The sequence below is a fragment of the Talpa occidentalis genome, unplaced genomic scaffold (assembly GCF_014898055.3).
Source record: "Talpa occidentalis isolate TD23 unplaced genomic scaffold, MPIMG_talOcc4v2.1 talOcc4.7, whole genome shotgun sequence".
Taxonomy (NCBI): domain Eukaryota; kingdom Metazoa; phylum Chordata; class Mammalia; order Eulipotyphla; family Talpidae; genus Talpa; species Talpa occidentalis.
In genome coordinates this window covers 45,541,733-45,563,533 of record NW_023605083.1, presented here as the reverse complement: position 1 = coordinate 45,563,533, position 21,801 = coordinate 45,541,733, and the positions used below count along the sequence as shown (strand labels likewise).

The following is a 21,801-nucleotide window of genomic DNA, read 5'->3' as shown; positions in this document are numbered from 1 at the left end:
ATTTAGTGGGGTTTGATTAATTTTTTTTTTTTATATTTGCCAGGATGATTGGGAATGTCCCGTTATTTTTTTCTTCCTTTGATAAGAACAAGGGCTCATTAAATAAGTGTTATGATTTTAATCCAGCATGCCAATCACTTTATATTCTATCTGGCCAACCATTTTGCAAATGCATCATGACACTCATAGAGTAGAGTGATGGATCACTGCAGAATTAATAAGAAAAACAATGCAATATGTTCTGCTAATGGCAGGCCATCTAGTAGCATCATTCCTTTATGTGATATTTGGTTACCCTTTAAGAATTTCCTGTGTATTTATTTTGATTCTTACAAAATTGGGTGTCGGGGAAGGAAAAAAAGGAGCTCAAAACCATCTCACTTTTGACTTCTTACTTAAAGACCAGTCAACTCTATCACTGATTTCGTTACCTCTATGATATAAGGCTTCTGTAAGGGAGTAGGATATATTTTTTTCAGTTTCTTTTTAACAACCCCTCCTTTTTTTTTCTTTTTTAGCAAAATGATAACTGTTAAAAAAATACAAATTAGCAAAAAAGAAGTTTCCCATCCCATTACCCAAAATTAATACTGTCAACACTTCATTGTAAGTCTTTATACCCTACTTATTCTACTTATAGATATGTGTGTTTTGTGTGTAAATTTTCAAGAACTGGTATGAAGTATACATATAGAGTTGTAATCAGTTTTTTCCATTTCCATCATTATCACTAATATTTAGTAAAAGATAAAATATCATTTTCATGACTGCCATGTTTAATGTTTAGATTTTTTTTTTTAGAGCCATGTTTTATTTATTTATTTATGTTTGTTTGTTTGTTTATACATGCACTGGGTACAGTCAGAAGCGCGGGAGGGTGAGAGAATTCACCAGAGCCAGAGCAGGGAGCAGAGCAGGCAGAAGGACCGAAGTACACTGCTGAGGGGAGCAGCGGGCAGCAGGAGGTCTGCGCGCCATGTGGGACCCTCGCCCCGGTGGCCGGGGAGCAGCCTGGGATCGAACAGGCGCCGCAGAGGCCGCGGGCAGCTTCGCAACCCAGTGCTCAACCGCTGCGCCACTGGGGAGGCCCTAATGTTTACATTTTAATGATGTGTTTAATAAATTATAGGCTAACATCCTTTATAGCTAATATTTCCAAAAATATTTCCTTAAGAAATGTACCTAAAGGAGCCTTCCTGGTGGTGCAGGGGTTAAAAGCAGCGCTATCAAGCTATTACCAGTCACTGTAGCACAAGTTTGATTCCCTGGCTGGCCAGAAAGGTGACCCCCATGGTGCAGCAGACCTCTCCTGTCTCACCTGCTACTCCCCTCAGCAGTGTATTTCAGTAGATCTGCTTGTTCCCACTCTGACTCTGGTGAATCCTCTCACACACACCCCCACCTCTGGCCTACACCCCAGCTCTTGTATGCATAAATAAATAAATCTTTTAAAATTTTAATCAATTAATTTAAAAAAAGAGATGGACCTAAAAATGAAATACTAGTGACAGGAGTATAATGCAACATTTTATGACTTGTTAATTTATTGCTAAATTTCCCTCAAAATCTGTAGCTGTTGTATTTCTGCCTGGGTGTATTGATGACAGTTTACCCCTGGATTTTTGAGTCCTCTTTACAATCATTTAAAAACAATCTTTGCCAACTTAACAAGTGAAAAAATACTATGTCATTGCCATTGGAACTTAAAATTTTTTTCTGATTGCTCTTTATTGGGAGATTTTTCTTTTTATATGTGATTTGCAAGTGCTTCTAATACATTTTACTATGAACTCTTTACAGCTTTTTGCAACTACTTTCAGTGTATTTTATCAGATTTTTAATGCATTGCTTATTATGGAAATTCATACTCATTTAAGAATTGTCATCAAGAACTGACTCAAAGATAAGTTTATGAAGTCTCCCCATTCTTGTGGGACTGTTTTGTATATTATTACCTTTATAGAGTATTATGATTTTTGAAATGACCTAATTCTCCAGCATGGAGTTAGTCTCCTTATTTTCCTTTGTGATCACATAATAAGGCATGACCTAAAAAAGGCCACAGAATCTTTGATGCCAGTCACTTTCCTGACTTACTCTCTAGTGTAGGACAGTGAAAGTGTAGGTGGAGAAATAAATATCATTTATGAAATAAATGAAAATGAAGTGAATATCATTTTATCAATGAATGAATATCATGAATATCATCAATGAATATTATCAATGCAAATGAAATAAATATCATTTCTTTGACTCTGTAATAGGTGCCTTAAAGTGGTATTAGGGCTATGTGCTATCTTTTAAACTCGTTTTTGTTCATTGTCCTATATGCTCTACCTTTGCGCATCTCATCAGCTTTTTGTAAATGTTGTGATATAATTACTCCATTTCACTAAACCTTTAATGAGACACCCATATGTCTCAGTTGACCTGGGATACGCATCTTGTCTTAGTGTAGTTTCTAGTGGTAGCCCCTTCACTTTCAAAAATTGCCTGTTCAGGATAATAAGTGATATGGTCACCGTAATGTTTAAGTAGCAGGACATCAGTGAGTACATAAAATTTGTAAAATTCAGTCAGAATCGTTGATTTAGTTTTGAAAAAGTAACTAGGCTTCACACATGACCTGTTTTCTTTTTTCTTTTTTCTTTTTTTTAAAGATTTATTTATTTATTATTTATTTATCCAAGCAGTGGGTACAGTCAGAAACGTGGGAGGGTGAGAGAATTCACCAGAGCCAGAGCGAGTAGCAGAGCAGGCAGAAAGACCGAGGTACACTGCTGAGGGGAGCAGCGGGCGGCAGGAGAGGTCTGCGCGCCATGTGGGACCCTCCTCCGGTGGCCGGGGAGCAGCTGGGGATCGAACCGGAGCTGCAGAGTCTGCAGGCAGCTTCGCAACCCAGTGCTCAACCGCTGCGCCACCGGGGAGGCCCACATGACCTGTTTTCTTAATATGCAAAAGATTTCAGCTGCCCTGTCTTGAATACCCAGCATATTAGATTATAAATATACTCTTTATGGCGTATATAAAATATACTCTTTATATATTTTATACTGAAAATTTTCATTGACTCTAATTGGACAGAATAATTATTCAAAATTAAATTGCAGGATCATTCCCTATTCCCCCCAGCTGATTGATGACTAATGATTTTGTTTAGGTTTTTAAAATTTTCTTCTTTGCTTTCACTGGTTTAGTTTATTGGTTTCTGCGGGTGAGTTGAGAGAAAAGGAGCATCTAATATTTTGGAATCACTTATGTTTTATACTGTTCCAGAGTGGTAAATTTTACAAGAACTTACACTGTACGTTTCAGACATCAGTTGTATACACTTTCAGTGTTTTCAGTTAACTTTAGTAAAAATAAATTAACTTTCAATAAGGTGACTGAAATATTTTTGGAGGAGGAAGGGAGTTGAAGAAACATGTTTAGTTCTTTGTGATGCAGGATTATACTTTTCTGATCAAACTGAAAGCACATGGCTCAAGCCATTGCATTATTAATAGAATTTGGAAATATACTTATGGCCCAATGGAGCTTCTGAGACGGCATATAATGACCTTTGCCATAAAAAGCTCTTGTATGTATTCAGCACTTTCCTTAGTCATGGGGTGAGGGATGCCTGATACAAAAGATGCAAAAGAGGAAAAGATGTTAACACTGAGACGTGGTAGGCTTGCTCTGTACCCTTGTCCCTCCCAGTGTTGCTTGGATGGGCCTCACCCACATCTCCTCTATTTGTCCTTGCATTTAGAGGGACAGTGGTTCTCATTTCTACTTCCCTGGCCCCCTCTACTCTTAGCACTGGATCAAAAGCCTTCTTGCACAAGCCGCTGTCAGGGTTGCTTTTCTCCCCTGTCTTGAACATATAGTGGTGCATACTTAGCATCATTTCCCTTCCACAGTCTCAGCAAAATCATTTCTAGAAATACACTTCTAGCCTCTTCCTTGTCTTGGAAATGCATTTGGCAATGTGACACATCTGAAAGTGGCCCGTCAGCTTCAGGCTAAAAGAATTTTCTCCTTCTGAATCCTCTAATTGTGTTAAAGGCTCCCCATTTCCTCCATCTTCTAGGTTGGAGCTGTGGTGTTCTTCGTGACTTCTTTTTCCTACTCTGCCACATGCTGGATCCACACATGCCTGTTCTTTTTGGTATTATTCCAGTCTTTTTCCCACACAACTTCAGGCTTGTGCCTTTTGCCATAGCAATAGCTTTTGTTTTGTTCCCATTTGGTTGTCTGGTTTTTTCCCTTAAAACCTGAACTGTCCACTCATGATATGCCTCTTCTTATTGATTCCTGTGATGTAGTTGACACCTCCTCAGAGACTTTCAGTGGTTCCTTGTAGGCTAAGTCAAATCTTAACTCTGTGGCATGTATTAAATGTGTTAATATGAAAGAGAACAAAACAAGTACAACAAAGCTCCCCAGATACATATATACTTAGTAAAAGGAGAGAGTAAAATGCTTGCTGCCTTCAGCAGTAAGCTTTTAAAACTATTAATAAGTTGTCCAATATTTGGACAAGATAGATGTTTGGCAACTCATTAAAGTTTCATTTAAAATATTCCATATGGAATCACAAAAAACCCCGAATAGCCAAAGCTCTCCTGAAAAAAAAAAAGAAGGGAATGGAGGCATTACACTCCCAGACTTCAAACTATACTACAAAGCCATAATCATCAAAACTGCATGGTATTGGAACAAGAACAGACATACAGACCAATGGAATCGAATAGAAAATCCAGAAATAAATCCACAGATTTATGGTCAACTAATCTTTGACAAAGGAGCAAAGACTATGCATTGGAGCAAAGAAAGTTTGTTCAATAAATGGTGCTGGGAAAACTGGGTCGCTACATGCAAAAGAATGAAGCTTGACCACTACCTCACACCATACACAAAAATCAACTCAAAATGGATTAAAGAACTAGACATAAGACCTGAAACCATAAAATATATAGAAGGAAATATAGGCGAAACACTACATGATCTGCACATCAAAGACATCTTTACAGACACATCACCCAAAGCAGTGATAGTGAAGGCAAAGATAAACAGCTGGGACTACATCAAATTAAAGAGCTTCTGCACAGCAAAAGAGACAATAACAAAAACAAAGAGAAACCCCACCAACTGGGAGAACATTTTTGCACCCAACACTAATGATAAAGGACTGATCACAAAAATCTACAGAGAGCTGATGAGACTCAACACAAACAAAGAAAATAATCCAGTCAAAAAATGGGCAGAAGAGCTAAAAAGAAACTTCTCTGAAGAGGAAATGCAAATGGCCAACAGGCATATGAAAAAATGTTCAACATCACTTGTCATCAGGGAAATGCAAATCAAAACTACCATGAGATACCATCTTACACCAGTGAGAATGGCACATATTAAAAAAACTAGCAACAACAAATGTTGGCGAGGGTGTGGAGAAAAAGGAACTCTTCTGCACTGTTGGTGGGAGTGCAAACTGGTCCAACCACTGTGGAGAGCTGTGTGGAGATTTTTGGACCTACTAAACATAGAGCTTCCATAGGATCCAGCAATTCCACTCCTAGGTATTTACCCAAAGGACACAGAAACATCAATTCCAAAGAACACCTGCACCCCTATGTTTATAGCAGCACTGTTTACAATAGCTAAGCTTTGGAAACAACCCAAATGCCCAAAAATAGATGACTGGATCAAGAAGATGTGGTACATATATACCATGGAATATTACTCAGCATTCAAAAAAGATAAACACATGCAATTTGCAGCAACATGGATGGCGCTGGAAGGGATCATGCTCAGCGAAATAAGCCAAAAAGAAAAAGAAAAATACCGGATGGTCTCACTCATAGCAGGAATCTAGAAAACTTAAATAAGGGACCAGGAAAATGAATAACTATAAGAAAGTGAAAATCAAAATCAACAAAAAACTATGAACCAGAGACACTTTTAGGGGGGCGGGGGCGGGAGGGGAGGGATTGGGGTCAGAATGGGGGGGCTGCAATTGTATGGGGAATATAACAATAAAATTTATAAAAAAATAAAAAATAAATAAATAAAAAAAAAAAATTATTCCATATGATGGTTGCAAATATTTGTGAATATGCTAAAAGCTATTGATTGTAAACTTTAATTGGGTTAATTGTAGGTATATGAATTTTGTCTCAATAAAGTTGTTATTAAGAAAACTACCCATATTTTATAAAATTCCTGTACACCTGTTAAGGTAAAAATACAAACAATAATAATGGCTTAATCACTTTGGCTATAATATTTATTAAGAAAAATACATGATCAGGGAAAGTCTCTACCTGTATTTTGAACTTTGTATGTGGAATAGCTAGAAAACTGTGATAATCATTCCATTTAATGGGCGATATGCTAATATGCTAATAGTCTCCCTGGTGGCACAGGGGTTAAAGTTTCTGTGCTGTCAAGCTATTAACAGCCACTGAGGCATGAATTTGATAGCCAGGGAGCTAACCCTCATAGCGCAGCAGACCTCTCCTGTCTCACCTGCTGCTCCCCTCAGCAGTGTATTTCAGTTAGTCCACCTGTTCTGTTCCTTGCTCTGTCCCTGGTGAATCCTCTCACCCTCTGCACCTCTGGCCTTTACCCCAGTTCTTGTATGCATAAATAAATAAAAATAAATCTTTAAAAAGTCAGTGGTGTTGGGCCTCCCCGGTGGCGCAGCGGGTGAGCGCTGGGTTGCGAAGCTGCCCGCAGCCTCTGCAGCGCCGGTTCGATCCCCGGCTGCTCCCCGGCCACCGGACAAGGGTCCCACATGGCGCGCAGACCTCCTGCTGCCCGCTGCTCCCCTCAGCAGTGTACTTCGGTCCTTCTGCCTGCTCGGCTCCCCGCTCTGGCTCTGGCGAATTCTCTCACCCTCCTGCGCTTCTGACTGTACCCAGTTCTTGTATAAATAAATAAATAAATAAATAAATAAATAAATGAAATAGATAAATAAATCTTTAAAAAAAAAAGTCAGTGGTGAATGTACTTGAGAAACCAGAGGTAGACAACTGAATGAACAAGTCATTATTCTAGTGTGAGCATTTGGCTAAAGTTTTAAATTTTTGTAACCCTTGCCATAACTGTCTCTCTCCTCAGTAGTTTTACAAATGCCTGGAAAGTTCACTCCGCTTAGCAAGATCTCATGATTCAGTATTTCCTTTTTTAAAATTTGTTTTGTTTTTATATTTTTCATTCTGTTGATATATATCTGCCAACTTCTTTATTGGTTCAAGTAAGCCAGTGCTATCTAGGTCATGCAAGCTTTCCTTAGAGACCTTAATGACTTTTCTACCTTTCTGTGATGAAATATTTCTGGGAAAATGTTGCACATAAAATAGGTAGTTTCCGGTTATTTCATTTTTATTCAAACTACACAGCCTCCAAATGATATATTGAACTATTATTAGGTCTTTTTGTAAGAAAACATATCAGAGTGTATACCAGTATAATTTGGATAACATTTATTGAGTCATGTAACCTAAACCAAGACCTATTCCATGAGCCATACATTAATTTGCGTTATGTCTTTCTTTCCCATTAACTCTTATTTTGTTTGTTTCCTGTAACAGTTCCATGTATTGTGTGGCAAGAAGAGAGACTCAGTTTAAATTGAGGGTAATTATCAGTCAAATGGTAGGAAGTCATCATATGTGCAAGTCTTACTAAAACATTAATAAGATGTATTAGTGTGTTTTTCTCTAATTTTACTTTGTCAGAGAACAAATCTGTTTATAAGATTTTTTAATTTCCTGCCTGCTGGTAATATATTTCCGGGTATGATCCTTCTAAACAAAAAAGGGGTTAAGAAGCTTTATTTCCATGAGCAGCTAATTTAAGAGTAAGGAACAAGGAACCTCTTGTTTAATTGAGAGTCAAGTTGACAATTACTATTTCTGAAAAAACGGGAGGGGAAAAAAGTGGAAGGGAGAGATCCCTGCTCTGTTACCATTTTCTTGCATGTCTGTTAATGTCACTGGATTGAATGCTGAAGAAACATGGTGATTGGGTAAAATACAGGACAAAAATTAATGAAACAAGTCATAGGGAGTCTCCTTAATGGGCTTGTCTTGACATCAATTGGTAGTGTGTGCCAGAGGTTGCCCCTTTCTCTTTGGATGGCACATGGGAATGCCTAATTAGCATCAGTGGATCTCTTTGCAGTGATTCAAATCTAAAAGAGCCAGGGGCACCTTACTTCCCTATCTTCAAAGTCTTTGCGCATTGAAAAAAAAAAAAAAAGGATCACTCTCTCCCACCCCGCCAAACATGGGTAAATGTTCTAACTTTTTAAAAGAGCTGAATTTTAAAAGTTATTCTTATTTTATGCTTCTAAGGGAAGTGAGAACCAAAATGATTTCCTGATGCATCTCTCCATGGCGTAGTTGTTGAGTCCTCCTAAATTAGTCATTTGGAAATGATTAGTTTTAAGAGTCTTTGCTGGGTGGTGTTCGTGCTAATATTCAGAACCCCTAGCAGGTTCTATGGCTTTTTATCAACACCAACATTACTACTTAAAATGTGAACAGTGCATAGTTTGGCTTGTTTGTCTTTTTTTTTTTTTAAACTATGTTCTTTTTAAGAAGAGAGAAGTATTTCTCTAAGCCTAGTTTTCATTTTAATTAACTCTCAGTTGCCACATGAGCAGCAGACTTCTGAAATTTTTTACTAGCTCAGTAACTCTTCTACATAGTAGATCCACTAAGTCTTGTTTTCCATAACACATTCTATCTTTAGTTTCATGCATCCTAGGCAGAGTTGGAACATATACAAGTACTTCTTAGTATTCCTGGTGTCATTATTTGGAATATTGAGGTGATATTAGCTCAAAAGGCATGTGATGTTCTATAATCTGAAACCCATGCCTTTTGTGAGACAGCCCAGATTATTGCTCCTCTTAATTGGAGCAGTGCTTACTTGTTCCCTGTAGCACCTTAATTCCCCTTCCTCAAAAGATAATTAATTTTAGAGGCTCAAAGTAAAGAGCCACATGAGTAAAACAAAACAAAAAAAAAAATTGGCATATTAACCTTGAAAGAAGACTGCTGCAAGTTTTAGTCAACCCACTTAAAATAATATTTGAATACATAGGAAGTCATAGATTTTTTTTTTCTCTTTTTGCCTCATGAGAAATATAATGAATGGCTTTTTAATGCTGCAAAACATACAGGAAAGCAAAATAATCATAGAATCTGAGAGCTGCAAGGAACCCTTGCGTTTATCCAGGCTAATTCCTTCCTCACCAGCTTTCAGAGACCAAGGGAGCAAGTGTGAATGGCTGTCCCAGCATGGCCAGCTTCTGGCACCCAGGCTCCTGTTGATGCTCTTCCCACACCAACACCTGCCTGTGGCTCCTCTCTTGACAAATGTGAAATGAGGTGGAAAATGATATTTCAGTTCCATCCTGGGCCTTTCCTCCACTACAGATTTAATTTGTTGCTTCTCTTGAGGGAGGCCATAGAGCCATTCTATCTTGAGGAGGCATTTACTCTAAGGTGGCCTTCAGAGTGCTTTCCAAAGTGTATCTCATCATTTCCCTCCCAGTGTGCTTTCCAAGTATGCTGTTTATACTTCAGTGTAACCTAAAGTCTGGACCATTTACATTTATGTTTTTTACTGTCTAAATAACTAATGTTAAAAATCTGGGGGGGGCCTCCCCTGGTAGTGCAGCGGTTGAGCGCTGAGCTGCGAAGCTGCCCGCAGCATCTGCAGCACCAGTTCAATCCACGGTGGCCGGCAAGGGTCCCACATGGCACGCAGACCTCTCCTGCCGCGCCCGCTGCTCCCCTCAACAGTGTATTTCATCAGTCTGCCTGTACTGTTCCCCGCTCTGGCTCTGGTGAATTCTCTCACCCTCCCGCACTTCTAACTGTACCCAATGCTTGTATAAATAAATAAATCTTTAAAAAAAATCTGTGGGAGGGGCCTCCCTGGTGGCACACGGGGTTAAGCACAGCACTATAAAGCTTTCAGCAATCACTGCAGCATGCGTTCAATCCCCAGCCAGGGAGATAACCCACATGGCGCAGCAGACCTCTCCTGGCTCACCCGCTTCTCCCCTCAGCAGTGTATTTCAGCCAATCTGCCTGTTCTGTTCCCTACTCTGTCTCAGGTGAATCCTCTCACCCCCTCACCTCTGATCTGTGCCCCAGTGCGTGTATGCATAAGTAAAATAAATCTTTTTTAAAAATCTGTGGGAGGATATTTATTCTGAAGGGCTTTAGCTTCTGAAAATTTGTTGTTATTGGAACTTGGATTTTTATGGTATTTTCATGCATTCCAAACAATGCTCTGAAGACCCAGACTTCCCAAATGAAGTGTGCCTATTGCAGTGTGCCATGTTATAAAATGTGTGTGTCTGTCGAGAAAGTTTGAAATCATCTTACATGAGGAATATTATCTCATAGGAAATAATACTACCTGATTTTGCAGTCTGCTCTCATCCACAAGCATAAGGACCTCAGGCATAGCTGTGCCTTTGTTGGAGACAGAGAATGTAGGACACAGATGATTTTCATGAGTTTCCACCACATCAATCCTGTAGGCTTTTTAGGTGTAAAAAAAATGGTTCTTGGAATAAGTATTTCACACTGAACTTGTCTCTACCCAAATCTTTTCCTCTTTATGCTTCTCTGAGAACCTAAGACCTCCATCCATCTAGCTTTTCAAACCAAAAATCTAGGACTGAATGGTGTTTTATCTCCTTTCCTTACTACCTACTTATCTATCTCCAGAGTGATTCCAAAAAGTTCCACTTCTCTCCATCATATCTCTGCCACCCTGATCAAGACTACCTTCCTCGGGCCTCCCCGGTGGCACAGCAGTTGAGCGCTGGGTTGCGAAGCTGCCCGCAGCCTCTGCAGCGCCGGTTCGATCCCCGGCTGCTCCCCGGCCACCGGAGGAGGGTCCCACATGGCGCGCAGACCTCTCCTGCCGCCCACTGCTCCCCTCAGCAGTGTACTTCGGTCCTTCTGCCTGCTCTGCTCCCTGCTCTGGCTCTGGTGAATTCTCTCACCCTCCTGCGCTTCTTGACTGTACCCAGTTCTTGTATAAATAAATAAATAAATGTTTAAAAAAAAAAAAAAAGACTACCTTCCTCTTTTGCTTGGATTATTGAAATGCCTTACTGACTTGTCCTACAGTCCATGCTTGGCATAAGTCAAACTCCACTGTTGCCCTGGTTAAAGTTCTCCAGATCTGTCAGTGCACTTAGAATAAAATGTAAACTTGTTTCCTGAAATACAACACCTACAGTGACCTGACCTCTGCCTTATAGCCAATGCTTTTATTATCTCCTACTCCTTTTGCCAATGTCTTTTCTGCCTTGGCTGCACCGTTCCTCTATCTCCAACATGCCAGCCAAACTTGTTCCCACCTTGACCTCTACACTGGCTGGTCCACTGTCTAGAATGCTATTTCCTTCTAATGTTCTGTGAGTCTTAAATCTTCAGAAATCAGTTTAATGCACCTTCTTGGAAAGACTTTTCTCAGCCTCCTAAATTAATCACTAGATCACTGTTTCATTAACCTTTAATTCTTTAATACATAGCAGCCATCTCCATATAATTTTTTATTATTTATCCACTTGTCTGTAACCTGCCTTTCAGACTTGTTTGTTATCTTTGTGAAAGCAAAGATTTTATGTCTTTGATACCTAGAAGAATATCTGGCAAGTACTCTACATCCAATAAAATTACCAGTACATCATTCATTCTGAAAGTCTCCAGTTTATAATATTTATAAATATTGAGATATGGGAGATGATTTTCTCAGTTATTTTGGGGGGTGGAGAACTAGAATCAGGGTTGAGAGCAGGGTGAGTTGACTAAGGTTCTTGCTGTGGATACACAATTTTGCAGTTTCTAATGCAAATACAGCACAGCATAACTGTTGTGATCCTTTATTTAACATTGTTTCACTTTGTTCATCATGGATTTTTTGCATTAAATTTGATTTTTTAATATTGCATTAAAATATTTCTCTTAAAAAATATTTCTCTTAACTGTATCTCTCCCACCTACTTGTCTCAGACTGTTGTCATTTTCACCTTTAATTTTGCAGTGTAAATTACAACCAGCATTTACTGAGTATTATGTACCAGACATTGTTCTTTACTTATATTAATTTACTGAAAACTTACAGAGAACTAGAAATTAGGGAATGGTGTTTACAGATGAGGCAAACTGTTGAGAGGTCAAATTACCCATGGTCACAGAGTTACAAAGAGAAAATGTCAGGATGTGTATGCAGAATTGGTCGTGTGGGTGAAAATAGACTTATAAAGTGGGAGAAAGATTGAGATGGTGAACATCCTGGCAGGCTCTCTCTAATATTCTTGAAAGGCCTTTCAATAAATGTGCAGTGAACCAGAAACTATTCTCTCTCTCTTTTTAAAGATTTATTTATTTATGCATACAAGAGCTAGGGTGTAGACCAGAGGTGCATGGTGGGGGTCAATGAGAGGATTCACCAGAGTCAGAGTGGGGAGCAGAACAGGCAGATCTACTGAAATACACTGCTGAGGGGAGCAGCGGGCGAGACAGCAGAGGTCTGCTGCGCCATGTGGGTCACCTCCCTGGGTGGCCGGGGATGGAACTTGTGCTGCGGTGGCTGGTGGTAGCTTGATAATACTGTCTTTAACCACTGTGCCACCAGGGAGTCCCCTAGAAACTCTTCTCAAGGAGGGAAAGGCTTATCTGTTATTTGTGTAGGGAAGGGTGTGTGTGTGTGTGTGTGTGTGTGTGTGTGTGTGTGTGTGTGTGTGTAAAGGAACAGAAGGAATGTGTCAGTGAGATGCTTGAGTAGGCTCAGCATGCTTGTCTATGTTATTGATCTCCATGGGAGCACATTAGGGACATGAAAAAACCCACACATTTGGATCAAACATTGTTGTGTTTAGAAATACTCTTGTGACAACATGACATTAAAGAATAGAATGATTTGGGGAAGTTTTCAAATTACTACAAATTTACCAAATACCACCATAATGTGTAGGTTAAGTGAAAAACATAAAACCATAAAAGCTATAATAAAATTTGTGTTTTGGGGACTTTTGAAGTACATAAACTGGTTAAAGAAATCATGAAGGAAAACAGACGAAATAATTAAATCCAGTTTTTAAGTTTATATACCAGTTTGCCAACAAATAAAAATGATGAGTTAGGGAAATATTTGTAGTCAACAATTCATTTAGTTTTTAAAACTCAGGAATGATCAAGAAAAAGTCAGTCCTTAATTAAAAAATAGACAAGTTTATAGAAGAAATTCAAATGATAAACTAGTTCATTAGTAAATGTGAAGTGTATCATACTTATATCATAAATAATAAACAAATTTAAAATAAGGACTTTGTATCTCAAATTGTAGGTCTTAAGTAATTTTAGTGTGGATTAAAAAAAATGGGGAAAAGAAGTGTCTGGTGGGTGTGGCAACTTGTATAACTTCATGATATATTCCTAAAAATCTCATTTATACTGCTTTCACCTAATAACATTTCTATGATGTTCTGAGGAGGTAGAGATTCAGGCAAAGATTTTTCTTCAGGGATGTTTATCACAACTTTATTTATAAAGGAGAAAAAAATAGAAATTCTTAAAATGTGTTATGACAGGGGAATTGTTAAATCATCACACATCCTTATGGTGGCCTTTCAGTCATTGTTAACTATTTTCTGAAAAATAATTGGCATTGTGGAATAATTGCCACAATATGTTAAGTGAAAAAATAGTGATACAGTATTATTTCAGTTTTATTTAGAATAGAATAAGGGTAATAGGCCTTTGCCTCGAAAAGGAAACTGGAAGGAAATAGACCAAAATGTTAAAATTTTAACAATTTTGAATACTCTTCTATTTTTCTGAATTTCCTGTAACAGATATTTGTGACTTTCATAAGTTGGAAAAATGTTATAGAAAGTTTATGACGACATAAGAGGAGGAGCCCTGGACAGACATGAGTTGGGGGTAACTGTAGTCCATTTTCTTGCTTTCTAGTTGATAACAGCAGAACTCCTAAATGAGCCACTTTTTACCCTATTTAAATGTGTGTTCAAGACATCTCAGCTTTTTCTCTGAACATGCCCAGAGCCAGAATAAGGTCAGCATGTCCTCTTGGATGTGGAAGGGATTGGGGAGATTGGGGAGGTTGACTGAAAGTGACTTCTTAAAGTTTGATCATGGAAATTCATGTAGACAGCTGTTCTCCAAGCTACACTAATGTTTTTAAAAATTAAGATATAGTTCACAAATTATAAAACTGACCCATTTAAAAGTATGCATTTTAATGCTTGCATTTTTCTATATTTAGAAGATTGTGCAACCAGCTGATTGTAATTTTCAATACATAGGTGTTACTCTGAATACTCCATGGTAAAATGGACATTTCAAGAAAAAAAAATGCTCTAGTGTTTGAGTGTCTTTTGGAAACATTATCAGGTATCTACCTAAGGAGTTTACCACTTTGAAAAGCCTAGGGCTCAATGATATTCCAGGCATTGTCAATGAATTGCATTTCAGGTATTTTGTCTGCCTGCTTTATAAACAACTGGGTAAGTTATTAATAAGCCTGGTTACTACTAACTTTTCTGTCTATTCAGTCTCTACTCATAGTTGGTGATACTAAATTCAGTTATTTCTGTATGCTACATTTCAAAAAACATCTAGTATCTCCTGCATCCCTACTGGAGACTTGAGATAAAGGGTTAAGTATTCCCATCCTTTGCTCTTAAAAACCTTATAAGGAGAAGTAGATATGTTGAGTTTGGTATCAGAGCTGCTCATTTCCAAGTGCAGTTTCACATTTAAGTGGTGGAAAATATAGAGAAGACAGAATACATGTATTTGAAAGTATATTGCCCAGAATGTGGACAACACATGGATTGTGTTTTCAATCAGTGTTATTAAAGTCACTTTTATCTCCGTGAAATTAATTCTTTGCAGGTGTGGGTTAATGATGTGCTTGTGACTAGAAAATTCCTCCTTGAAATTTCTGGTTCTACTTTATTCAAGTTTATGTGGAAGTAGCCCAATTTCAGCTTTGGTGGCTGACTTTCCATATTTCAGAATCTCAGCCTAAACCAGTGGACCTTAAGTAGTTACTTGAATTATAATTCAGTTCAGTGAGACTTTTGCTTGTTCTTAGCTGTTCTTCATCTGGGTGCTAGCCAATCAAGCAGGAAGGGCAAGGGGATTTGGCCCGAGTCTTCACATTAATTAAAGGCCTCAGATGTAGCTTTCTGATGGTCTGACAATATCTCCAAATACAGTCATAAAAGGCACTGGCAGGATGAAACGAATATATTCATTGTACAACTTTAAATTCCACAGCTTTTATAACTCTGCTCTGGCATTTCTATTTTCCTGGGAACCTAAAAAAAAGTGGCAGCAGTGTGGGTCTCCCTCAGTCTGTAAGAGACCCTGAGAAGGTAATTTTCTGCATCCATTTCAGGATAAAAGGAATAAATCATGAAGACCTTTGAAATTCTTGCAATCCAGTGTTCAGTGATTGTTTTCTAAGGCCCTTGTATGGAAATTGGAGATACCAGTCTCCCTCAGGGAAGTAAGAGTAGTCACTGACATTTTTAGGGCAGTGAGTAATATGTATGCATATGTGAATTGTACTTTGAACTCTTGATGAAAGTGTGATCCAAGAAGCTAACTTAGGTGCGAGAGAAGGAATCTGTGAATCCATGATTGCTTTCAACAATGAATGGTAGATAATTCATTGCCATTAAGAAGCTAATATATTACTGGATTTTATTTTTTTTTCACTTCATCATTTATACTTCATCAGTCTTTTTTTTTAAGATTTATTTATTTATTTATACAAGCACTGGGTATAGTCAGAAGCATGGGAGGGTGAGAGAATTCACCAGAGCCAGAGTGGGGAGCAGAGCAGGCAGAAGGACCGAAGTACACTGCTGAGGGGAGCAGCGGGTGGCAGGGGAGGTCTGCGCGCCCTGTGGGACCCTCCTCCGGTGGCCAGGAGCAGCCGGGGATCGAATCGGAGCCGCAGAGGCCGTGGGCAGCTTCGCAACCCAGCGCTCAACCGCTGCGCCACCGGGGAGGCCCTATTACTGTATTTTAAAACTATCATTTCAGGTAGATTGTGGGATAAGAAAAACTGACCTGCCTTTAGAGACTAACAGAAAGAACTGTTTACAGATTATATCATATAAACCTGCAGAATAATCTGTAAATGAAGAGATGCTTAGTATGTGTAGACTATATAGACTAAATAAGGATTTGTGGCAGAGGCTTTATGTGGATGGAGAGCCTCGTGTTGAAAAGATCTTGACAAAGTCAAAATGGAGGCATCAGAGTGCGTGTGTGTGTGTGTGTTGTCCTATTATCTATTCTGATAGTTTACAAAGTGATACGGCCCACAGTAGGATGTTAAATTCATACTTGACATTTGTTCTGATGGAAGAACATCTGAAAGGAACTTGGGATTATTCTCTGTGCTTTGTCCTGATGCAGTGGGTAGAGATGAAAAAAAAATTATCCTTCAAAGCCAATTATGCATGCCAGATAAAGTGGCCTTTTAAATAGCATGATTCTTAAACAGTCTCGGTTCTTGTTGTTTGATGAGCTGGGATAAGAAAAGGCAGAGTACTTGCCTAAAGGTACAAATAACTTTTCTGGGAAAAATTTTTCAGCCATATTTATAGAGACCATTGAAGGAGAAAAATAGTTTTGTGGGACTCACACCCTTGCATGTGTTGATGCATTACGTGTTTTATTCGTGATATATTTAAATTGCAATAGAAAGAACGCAGGACATTTTATGTAAGGTTTCAATGCTAGATTTTTTTTTTTTTATAAGTCTTACAGTTTTTGTTGTGTGGATGTTTTGTCTACTTTGTTAAGTTAATCCTAGATTTTTAATTCTTTTTGATATGATTGTAAATGGGATTTTTACAAATTTTTTTGAGTTTATTGTTTGCATGTAGATATACAACAGATTTTTATATAGCCTGCCACTTCACTGTACTGATTTATTCTAGATTTTTTAGTGCAGTGTTATGGTTTTCTCTGTATTTTGTTATGTCATCTGCAAATAGTGATAATTTTATTTTTTTCTTTCCCAATTTGGATTTCTTTTATATATTTTTACAGCCTAATTGCTCTATTCAGTACTTCTGTACTATGTTGAATAGTAGAGATGAGAGTGGACATCCTGTCCTTTACCTGATATTAGAGAAACAACTTTCAGTTTCTCATCATTCAATGCTAGATTTTGTTTTATCAAATGGTGTTGAAACAGCAAACTTGTGTTTTTTTAGCTAGGTCGAGTTATTTACCCCTGTTTTATGAAAGAGCTTAGTCACGACTGGATTCACAAAGTGATCTAGTATTAGAAAAGTCTGCTTTCATTCATTCAGAGATAGAGAATTGTGAAGTTCTTATATTTTTTTGTGTGACCTTAGGAAAAAGAATAGTTTTATATAATTTGGGAATGACTACTTCTGTTTTTTTTACCTAATATTTTTTCCCTATCAATCATGAGTAGATTGTTCATATTCAAACCCTGAGAATATTGTGTAAGTCTATTCAAACAGGAGAAGAGCATGAAATTTGGCTTATGCATTTGTTAGAATAGTTCTTATATCTCCACGATAGAATTCTTTTTTTTTTTGAATTAAGAAATTGAATGTTTTGATAGATTGATGTTTTAGTCCATATACTTTCTTTTGGCCAAATCTAACATTAGTACAGAGCAGTATTTTTAATTGATTGTTTTTATCAATCCATTTCATGGCACAGCTCTTCTCTTTAATGAAACCTACACTTTGAATTTGCTAAATTTACATAATGATACCAAAGTGAGTACATTAATTCATGAATGGCCTTACAACAGGTTAATTTTAATCAGGCATTTGGAAAACAACACTAACATTAAAAATTAACCGCCATTAATTGAAGTAGTTGTCAGAAGTTGAAAATTAGTTTAAATGGACAAAATTTGGGTGTCCTCAAAGCCAGTGTGAGGCATTTTTAGACTGTGGGCACAAGTTAAATATCCTGAGCTGTGGGTGTGATGTCAGGCTTGAACTGGACAGCTGAATACTGGCCTTAAGCCCTTGTGCTGTGTGTTCATTACTAGCCCTGTCGCCTGAGCCCGGGTGTCTCACCTCTGTCTGGCCTTTTGTGTGAAATGAGGAAAAAGAAATTTTTCTTGCTGATTTTTGACAGATTAAAGTGATGTGTATTGCAAAATGTTTATAAAGGCCAAGTGAATAGGACTGAATATACGTTCTTTGGTGTTCCTTTGTAAGAGAAGGGGCAGACTGAAGGGGCAGTCCCACTGAGATGTGGGTCTTGAAGTGTGTATGTGTGTTAGCTGCACATGTGTAAACTCTGGGGAACAAGGGCTGTATTTGTTAGTGCTTTGGAGGACAGTCAGGAGTTCTGGCTTCTATTTGCGCTGTTACTTCTTTATCAATATTGGTCTTCAGAAGAGTGTTCTGAGAGCAAATTAGTGACTATAAAGTACTTTATAAACTAGAGAGCACCTTATTCATAAGACTTACAGAGAGCAGGCAGAGGAAGAAGAGAGGTACCCGCTATTTTCTTGCCTTGCCTATCCTTTGTTTTACTAAATTTCTTGGCTGAAATATATGGCAAACTCCAACTGGGTGACTGAAGAGAGTTCTATAAAGGGACCCTTTGGGGTATAGGTAAGGCCAGTAAGGGCCAGCGCAGTATCCCGGGGCTACTAACTAGGGTGGAGGAGCACCAGACATCATCAGACACCAGAAAGAGTGGCTGTATGGAGAGGCCCGTGGTGCAGGAGCTATGGCTTTTTGAACAGGACATTGTTGGAGGGAGGGAGCTGGCAGGGAATAAATGCCCCTTTCTCATTCTCCTGCTCATTGGTCTTTTCCTGAAAAAGACCTAGTAATGGAGAGGTGTTGATATGAAATCCTTGCTGGTCAGCTTCCTGGAGTACCAAGCAAAATAAAGAAATGAAGAGAAAGGATCCTTGGGTATGGCTACAGAAACAGGAAAATTTCCTATTTTAGACTTGATTTTTGGATTCTCTCTCTCTTGTTAAAGCTTCTCATTTCTCCTTAGTCATTCATCATACTATAATGTGCCTCTGTTTGAGGTCTTCCTAAGATGCCCATGGCTTAGTGACTGGATCCAGAGAAGAACCAGATATCAACTGCTCTAGCTTAATGTGACTTACATGAGCCTCAAGCCAATGTAGTGTGTGTTTTGTTACTTTTTCTTTTAATTTTTTTTTGGGGGGTGGGGAGCTAAATGTGCCAAAGCTTCTCTGCTAGCAAAGAGAAGGGAGTCTTATTGCCTGATTCTTTCACCTTCTATACCATTAAACTCACACATGATGATTTCTTCTTGTTTTTATTGTGAAAAAAGCACAGAGATTCTGATTTGATGATTATATCTATAGTTGGATCCTTAAGAGCAAGCTGTTGGCTCTGGGGTAGATAACAAAGAAGTCTGGAATTTTCCCCTGTGTACTTCAAGTTGCTTGGGAGAGTAAAGATAGTACTGTCTTTCTATAAATTGTTAATTGATAAACAATTTTGTAGCTTTATTTCTGTAAGAGATGATACCTTTTGGGTACTTTTTGTGTTTTTCCAATATGGTTGAGATTTTATAATATTCATTCTAAACTGGATTAACCTTGTTAAAATGGGTCAGTAATATTTACATTGCAGTGGTAATTTTATATTTCAAGGCACTCTGGATAATTTTATTAAAAATCAAATAAAAATGATCTAGGCATAGGCAACTGCAGTCCTGTAGGGCTAGAAATTGTCACATTGTAACTGAGTGTTCTGTGTTTGCCAGGACATCTGCAGTCACTTAAGAGTGCTTCTATGAAATCTGTAATACTTATTTGAATTTTTTGGTGGTTGTTTATAAAGATAGTAATGAAATCCAACCACCGGAAAAATAAAATGAAATTAGTGCAGATGTTGTATTTCTAGTTCCTAATTCTTTTCTGCCTTAAAAAAAAAAATGCCTTGGCAATAGAAAATGGCAGTAAGGACAATGGTGATAAAGTCTTCTGTGTTATTATTACATTCCTTCCTATTTATTGTCAAAATAAACGCTTTTGGGTTTTTCCTTACGTTGCTAGGGAGAGACAGAAATTTACTATTTTTAAAATCTCAAGGAAAATTGAAAGAACTATTCAGAACTGAAGTGACATAGGGAAAAGCACTTCCATTTAGAAATATGGAGTTCTTAGATTTGTAGTTTTAGATTTGTGTTAGAAGAAATGTTGTCATTCAGTGGACTGTCTTATCTTTCCTTCTTTCTGTGGGTACTTGTGACTGTTAGGGATTACTTTCAGGTTTATGTAACAGAAAAGGAATAGTGAAGAAAGGAAAAGTGAGACATCAAAAAATTGTATAGTCACAGTAAGTTCCTCTATCACTTTATTTGTCAAGAATGGGCAGATGGAAGGGGAGTCTTTGTGGTTTTTCTGCATTCTGTAGTTCCTTAGACTAATTCAGCCAGCCCAACTCCCTTGATGTAAAAAAAGTGGATTCTTGCTAGCCAAGAAAATCCTGATTCTTACCTGCGTACTATTTATCCCTTATACCTCATTTTAAAATAATAGAACATTGTTTAGAAAATTTTAGTCATTTTTCTCTTATCTTCTGAATGGCATTTGTGTAGTATAATTTCCACATCTAAATCTTGACCAAACAACCCTGCCTCCTAGAAGTGTTTCATTTATTCTCCAGCAAAGAGCTCTATCAGGTGTTTACTCTGTTAAGAGATACTGTTTTCATTGTGTTTCTTATAAGATACATGGTTATTAATCACTATCAAAATTTCATGTTGAGTGACTTCAAGGATGTGACCATGTTTTTAAGTTCTGTGACTGAAATGTACTTCCATTGCTCTGCTTTTGCTGGGTGTTCACTATGGTTGGTGTTTCCATCTCTGCCCTCCTGGGATGTTCCTCAGCTGTCTCCTTGGGACTGTCAAATCCATGCCACCATTTGTAGCTTAATTGTCTGTGAGACTATAAGAAGGTGTCATCGTCTGATGATGTTCCTCAGCTGTCTCCTTGGGACTGTCAAATCCATGCCACCATTTGTAGCTTAATTGTCTGTGAGACTATAAGAAGGTGTCATCGTCTGATATATTTCTGTTTTCCATCTTCAGGGACGGGAGAGAGTGGCAAGAGTACATTTATCAAACAGATGAGAATCATTCATGGGTCGGGATACTCTGATGAAGACAAAAGAGGCTTCACCAAGTTGGTCTATCAGAACATCTTCACAGCCATGCAGGCTATGATCAGAGCCATGGACACACTCAAGATCCCCTACAAGTATGAGCACAATAAGGTAAGTGTGGCTCCTTATGGGAACCTCTGGCAAAGCACCCCCAGTACAGATGTCTTCCTGTGTGTGGCATGCACAGTGGGCCTTTGAAATGTACATTTTTCATCTCATCCTAAGTGGAATTTTTAATGGTTGTATAAGTTATTTATGGATTTTTTTTCCTTAAATATTTAAAGTCACATCTATTAAAAAAATTGGGGCTGTGTTCTTAGTGATACCAGTGGAAGACATTTGTATTGAATATGTTTGCCAGTAAATATACAAATTTATAAAATTTAGGTGTACTGATTACATTAGGAAGAGAGTTTGTAAGTTTAAGATAAATTGACCAAAGTGAGGGAATTCTGAGAAATGGCAGTGGCCTTGATCAACCTCCCAGTCTCTGTGCTTCCTTGTAAAAAGAACGAAAACAGCTCCAGACCATTCTGTCCAGTTTAATTTTGGATTTCGTGACTTCCTTT

At 38.1% G+C, this 21,801-nt stretch overlaps 1 protein-coding gene across 4 annotated transcripts in view; it reads left to right on the top strand.

The window, feature by feature from the left end:
• The window catches only part of LOC119232758 (guanine nucleotide-binding protein G(q) subunit alpha), a 418,504-nt gene that overhangs the window by 206,457 nt on the left and 190,246 nt on the right, over positions 1-21,801 (top strand). For all 4 annotated transcript variants that reach the window (XM_054689835.1, XM_054689834.1, XM_054689836.1 and 1 more), the window contains one exon: positions 21,159-21,343. In XM_054689835.1, coding sequence (XP_054545810.1) covers positions 21,159-21,343 — 185 coding nt within the window. The remainder of the gene's footprint in view (positions 1-21,158; positions 21,344-21,801) is intronic.